Source organism: Bombus pyrosoma, unplaced genomic scaffold, assembly GCF_014825855.1.
Source record: "Bombus pyrosoma isolate SC7728 unplaced genomic scaffold, ASM1482585v1 HiC_scaffold_4726, whole genome shotgun sequence".
Taxonomy (NCBI): domain Eukaryota; kingdom Metazoa; phylum Arthropoda; class Insecta; order Hymenoptera; family Apidae; genus Bombus; species Bombus pyrosoma.
This window is the reverse complement of record NW_025219986.1, coordinates 1,032,334-1,039,085: the sequence shown is the minus strand read 5'-3', so window position 1 is coordinate 1,039,085 and position 6,752 is coordinate 1,032,334. Positions and strand designations below refer to the sequence as shown.

At 45.9% G+C, this 6,752-nt stretch overlaps 1 protein-coding gene across 1 annotated transcript; it reads right to left on the bottom strand.

Moving 5' to 3' along the window:
- Positions 1-615: 615 nt before the first annotated feature.
- LOC122577512 (tigger transposable element-derived protein 2-like) lies at positions 616-1,888 on the bottom strand. Its single transcript, XM_043748847.1, has 2 exons — positions 1,237-1,888; positions 616-1,145 (listed from the first exon to the last, which is right to left on the bottom strand). The coding sequence occupies exons 1-2, from the start codon at positions 1,886-1,888 to the stop codon at positions 616-618; spliced, it is 1,182 nt and encodes a 393-aa protein (XP_043604782.1).
- Positions 1,889-6,752: the final 4,864 nt, after the last annotated feature.

Below are 6,752 nucleotides of genomic sequence, written 5' to 3'. Positions count from 1 at the left end.
CACCGAAGTTGTTGGATCGTTTAAATATATACAGTAACCTGTTAATCGCAGCGTTATTTCAAATAATCACTCTTATTATCCCACAAGAAATAAGGGGTCGTACGATTCGTGGCGTCGATTAGTCAATCGTAACGGGAATTTACGACTCTCGTTGGCGCGCTTTTTAGAGATCGCGTCTCCCCGCGAATGTGCGAAAGTTCATGCTCCCCCCGAGTTCATGGTCCTTCGAGCCGGATCCAGTGGCAAGTGGATAGTGTTAGCACGCAACTATTCGAAGTTCATGGTCCTTCGAGCCGGATCAATTGCAATATATATATATCGGGTTCACGTTATGATTAGGGTTGGGGTTAGGGGCGTGAAACAAATCTTCGTTATGATTAGACATTGTCGTTATGCAATAGAGAAGATATTGACTAGCGCAAATATGATTATTACAGATTTCGACAAGTAACCGTGGTAATTAGATACTCGAGACGCTAATGACAATGATCCTAGGTTCAATAACGAATCCGCGTATCATTTTGAAAATCTCAAAGAACTTTGTCGGTACATATCTTCATGACTATATCACGTATGTTTTCAATTTCAAACCAGCTTGACACACCGCTTGCACTGCTACCGTTCGCATCCAGGTAAGCTATGCAGCAATTGAAGTGTTTTAAATACGTTAGTTTCCCTTTTTTCTGTGTATTCCCCTTTCCACATGATTTTATGCTTCAAAAGACTGTCCCACGCATTTATCATTATTGCATCGTCGACATATGACCAAGCAACATGTACAATACGGCAGCAATACCACATGCTTAATTCTTTATAGAGTTCTATCACTTCTTCCTCCTTATTGTAGATAGGTAGTGGCATAAATGTTTTCATCAATTCTTTTCTGTACTTTCGCTTGAAACATGTGATTATTCCATGATCCATTGGTTCTATGAGTGGTGTAACGTCACATGGAAATCTCTTGACTGTAACGAATTTATCTTTTTTATTTAGTTCCTCGAGATCGTGACGCGAGTGAACATTACCTAGTAACAACAACGTTTTCTCCCTGCGCCCGTTTTTCAGTTGTTTTTCTTTAACTGATTTTAAGAAATGTTTTTCGAACCACTGATTAAAGATGGTACTGTCCATCAAGGCATTGGTATCTGTAGATAGTTGAGAAGGGATCCGTATTGAAATTGTATAATCTTTGACTTTCCACAATTCTATCGATTATTAGTACCGGCAACTTGTGACATCTGGTAGCATTTGCACAAAAAAGTGTAGTAATATGATCTTCGCACTTTTTTTTGCTTGATGTCGATTTCCCACGGTGAAAAATCAAAGTTTTCTCTGGTGCTGCTTTCCACATTATTGCTGTGTAATTGGCATTGTAAACGTGCTCCAATGTGCACCCCTCGTTTTGCAGAAATGTTATAAACTCAGCTTTGAAGTTATCCACTGCAGCTTTATCTGGCGTTGGGAAATTTCTGGATTCCGTAACATCGATAAAGTTACATGCTTTAAAGCTTGACATCCAAACGTGACTAGCCCTAAATGTAGGATCTCCGTTAATTTTTTTATTAAGCTCCAGAGCTTTTTTGCGTAACTGTATTCCTGTTATTTGTATATTATTATCTTTACATCGTTTGTACCACTGATAAAGAACTTTTCCTAAATTCATACTGTGTGCCTTTCTTAAATGTTTTGTGGAACTTGTAGCAGCCGGTGAATTTATCCGGAGAGATTGTTTTAACTCTTCTGCCCTTGTTTTTATATTGGCCACGGTGGAAATTGCAATGCCATACTTTTTTGCTCTGACTCTATAATGGTCACCTCTGTCTATCCTCTGAAGGATTTCGTTTTTTCTTTCAGGTATCAATAGCGACCGGCTTCGTTTTGTCGTCATTATTGTTTGAAACGTTTGGAATGTAAATAGCGTACTGAAATGTTGTGACGAGATTTTATTTCGACGGTTATCGTCGCCGACAATTTTGATTGGGGGAAGCAAATACTATATGGATTATACACCTATATAGGTATATACGTATATGCGTATATGAGATACACTATAGAGAATTATACAACAATCAGATGAGAGAACGTTCGGATGATGTATGTACGCAATGCATAATCGATATTATACTGTATATCAAAATAACAAATAATATTCAACCAAAAGTTGATAGAAGCAAACAGCATAAAAATGAAAACTTATTATGAGATTATTATGAGAATAATATGAACAATTCTATTTACAAATAGTTTATACACAAATGGTTTTCTGTCACTGAATTTATAACACTGTTTATTATATAAACGGTAATCTTTATAAGAAGACAAATAATTCATAGTTTCTGCGATATTGCGACCTTTTTTTTCATGGATTTATTTTTCGAATATTGTTACGTAATTTTGTAAAAGGAAAAAATAATGATTCTAGCTATAATCGAAGATAAACGGGTCAAAAGTGAATTGTAATTTTGGACAGCGGTGAATTATGGAATTACATGTAACATCGTGCTTTATTGTTAATATCGAGTAATTTGAAGGCAGTGTCTTTTTCTGTAGAAAATTCAACGCGAATTATATCTATGAAATTTGAATTTTTAGTATGTGCTAACAACTTGACTTTTTCGACAGAAAATTAGCAATACTAAAGTTGCGATCATTAAATACAGATATCTTGAAAAGAAAAATTTATAATAATCCTGATTTTATTCTCTATTTTATTCAAGCGCATGTGCCGTCTGGCGCTTTTCAAGGTCATTATTTAGGAGAATCCTGTTTATAATACTCAATTTAGTACCGTTATATGCTATCGACCAGTTGTTGATGACCACTAGATGCAGGAAAATATGAATCCACATCGACATGCGTTGATGACTATGAAAACATGAATGACGCATGAGCGATTACCCGATCGCTACTTGAATCCAGTGCGTTAATCAAATTATGCGCACCACCTTAATTATATACACTACTATATGCACAAGTATTCAGACTCTTGCTGCAATTCAAACAAAACTTTGATATTTTTCTTATATTTTCAACATTACGCTAGAAATGTTTCTCTACTGCTAACTCTTCGATTCTCGTCGTAACTGGTATTAATTTTTCTCCTAAATTTAACCTGAAACAAGAAATATACCTGTATCAAGCAAGTCCCATATTTATTACTAGTAAACAGCTGACACCTCGTAAAATCTATATAAACTTATGGAATGTTTTTGAATAAACGCATATTCCAATCATTCTAAGATCTCAACATTGAACAGATATATATACTTACAATCTCTAATCATAATTTGGTGACATCAAATAATTTGAAAGTTACTGCAGAAAGCACAGTTTTGCGCAAAAATCAGATAGAACTCGTCTCTATGTAGTTTCCTGCTATTCTTTATTACGACGAGTTCATAAATCATACATTCATAAATCATAAGTAGATTGCAGTTATTTATGTAAATTTATATTTTTGAGAATATAATTAAAAGGTGGAAACTTGGTACAAAAAATGTTTGATTATGTATCAAATATTATTGAAAGCGGTGTACTTTGGATGTTTTATATGTCGGGTAAGCGCTAGGACTAGGGCTGTGGGCGTCAAATGAATCTTCACGGGAATTAGCCACTGATGCGGTACAACACAGGTGAAGTTTATTGCAACGATGGAGATGTTACAGTCTTGACAATTAACCGCGGCGATTAGGCACTCGCGACACTAGTGACAATGGTCTCAGGTTCGATAACGAATCTACGGTCAACGGGATAATAAAATGCGCTTTCTTCCAAAGTCCAAGTCGTACTCAACTTCCTTGTCTATGGTACAAGTGTTACTCAACCAACACTTTGTTAAAACATAGAATATCCACCGAGCGTAAAGACACTATGTAACTCGCTAATGCGACCTCGCGAGAGAATGACTTTCCGCCACGATGATGCTGCAGAGGAAAACTATATTGGGGTGTGTCTAAGGACACGAGATCATCGGATTCGTGGAGCGATGCCTTCGTTCGGAAAGTGAGGGAAATTGACGTTGCTGTTAATTGGTCAATTTCTATATCGGTGGTTAGAAAAGGATGCTAGCAGCCCTTGAGGGAAAGTTGCTAACAGGAAACGCCGTTCGTGGGAAAGTAGGTTTCCCCTATCTTTCCGTAGTTGGGACAAAAGGACTGTTTGTCTGTTTGAAGGACTTTAGTTAACTAAATCTTGAGATTTATAACGGGTCCTCAGGCTATCTGAATATAGGGAGCATGAGGCGGGTATGGGTTCTCGGGGCGTAGGACCACGCCCTGGGAAACCCCGATGTATCTGATGTTCCTCTATAGTCGGGTGGCGGCTGGTCGGTGCCTCTGGTACCTGTCAGTTCGCTGATCCGGTGCGGGAAACTTCGGAGAAGTTGGTGGGCCCATACCTGTCAAGACCACTCACCTCACCTTCTCGTGGGGCTCCCTGTCACCCTGCACCGGCCTTGTCCGGGACAGGGTGCGAAAGAGTGAGTGGCACCAGGACGGCTATTTCGATGACGACCTTGGCTGATATACATCTTAACAAACATGGACTTGAATAATAAAGAAAAAGATGTTTACGGTGCAGGGGAGGGATACCCCAGTACCGGCGTAGTTGTGGGTTGTCAAGTGGGCCCCACTGCGTCGTTATCTTACGACCACGGCCGTTCGGGGGTGGACCGCCAGGCCCCCGGACGTGTTACTGCGCCTGGCGAGGCAAGAACAAGGAAGGTGATCACGGAGGAGGATACGAAGCCTCCGAGATTGACGGCGACGAGAAGTTCGCCGAGGTTAGCGAATCGGCCGGATAGCGTCTTTCTCTCTCCGGCCTCAGTGGCCGACGCGGAGTCACCGCTGGCAGCAGGAGGATCGCGGGCGCGTGCGAGGTCCGACGATGAAGAATCGGTAGCCTCGTTCGCGTCCCGCTCGTCGCTGGCCTCGTCGGCGTCCAGAGGGACGAAGAAGAGGAAGCTGGTGACGGCAACTACCCTGGATGTCTCGGAGGACGTTGAGATTCAAATAAGGACGAGCTCGGCCGCGGACGTCGGCGCCGAAGTAACTAAACATTTGAACGATATTATGAGGGTTGCGACGACATCGTCCAACCTCAAGGGAACGTACGTCAAAACCCTGAAGGAGGCGGCGAGGTTCATAAACGCCGCGTGGAGGAACGAAGCCTCACAAAGGATGGTTTTAGCGGGCAATAGCGCGGCGTCGAGGCTCACGGAGTCGAGAATGTCCGCGCTGCAGGAGGAAAACGCGGCTCTTCGCAGGGAGCTGTCGAAGAAAGCTGTGTCAGCTTTCGAATGCCCGCGGTGCGGTGGCTCCGAGGCTGACCGTGCCCCCTGCGAAGCCGCGAGCCAGAGCGCGCGACTAGACGCTCTGGAGAGGAAGGTGGATGAACTCGGACCCACCATAATACGCATGATGGAGAGAAGATTCGGGACCCTGTTGCCGCAGCAACAACAACAACAACAACAACAACGACAGCAACAGAGAGCTCCCGAAGCAGGATGGAACGCGGATCATTCCGCCGCGCGTCGCCCAGCGTGCGTCAACCCCCCCCCCCCAGGGAACAAGAGGGTGGCGAGTGGAGGGTGGTTGAGAGTAAGAGAAGCAGAAGTGGGCGAAGAAGGAGGATCGCCGAGAAGAGGCTGGAGCCCGCTGGAGGAGAAGGCGAGGCGAGGAACCGAGCGCCCGTAGCAGCACCTAGGATGAGAGACGCGCCGAAAGCGAGCGTCGTCGCCACTGCTGCTGCGACGAATAACAGGAAGGGACCGACGACACCGGCCACGCTCTCCCGTACACCGCGAACATCGGCGGTGACGCTGACGCTGTCCGAGGGAGCTAACATGTCATACGCGGATGTGGTATCGACGGCGAGGCGGACGATCCCGCTCGGTGAGATCGGCGTGCAAGCTGTGACAATGAAGAAGGCGGTGACGGGCGCGATCGTGATACGCGTCCCGGGAGACAAGGACAGGGAGAAGGCGTCCCTGTTGGCGACGCGCCTGGCCGGGGTGTTGGACCCGACCAAGGTGAGAGTTGGTGCTCCGACGATCAAGGGCGAGCTCCGATTGCTCGACATCGACATCTCCATGGAAAAGGAGGAGCTGCGCGAAGCGCTGGCCAAGGCGGCAGGATGCGACAGCACGGAGGTGCACGTCGGCGAGATCGGCGCTTCCAGAGGAGGCCTGGGATCGGCCTGGATCAGGTGTCCGGTGGCTGGAGCCCGGAAATTGGCCCAGGCAGGGAAGGTGGCACTGGGGTGGTCCATCGCGAGGGTGATTGCGATACCGAAGAGGCCTTTACAGTGCTTCAAATGCCTGGAGCTGGTACACGTGCGGGCAACCTGCACGTCGACGGTGGACCGAGGGCACCTGTGCTACAGGTGCGGCGGAAGCGGACACCGCGCCAGAGACTGTACCGCCTCGATGCCCAAGTGCCTGCTGTGTGAATTGCTCGGGGCACCCGCGGGCCATAGGATGGGCGGGGCGGCGTGCGCACCGCCGAAAGTCAACAACAACAGCAAGAGAAGGCGAGCCGCTCGCCAGCAGGCCGTCGCCGCCGGCAACGAGAACCAAGGCGGCACCGCCGCCAAAGCAGCAACAACAACAACAGCAGCAGCGGTAGAGAGAGATGGCCGGGGGGAGGCCATGGAGTTGACGGAGTAGCTTCAAGCGTCTACTCCAATGCAACGTGGGACGAGCTAGAAGGGCACAAGACCTGCTTCTCCAGACCATCCGAGAGAACAGGGTCGCC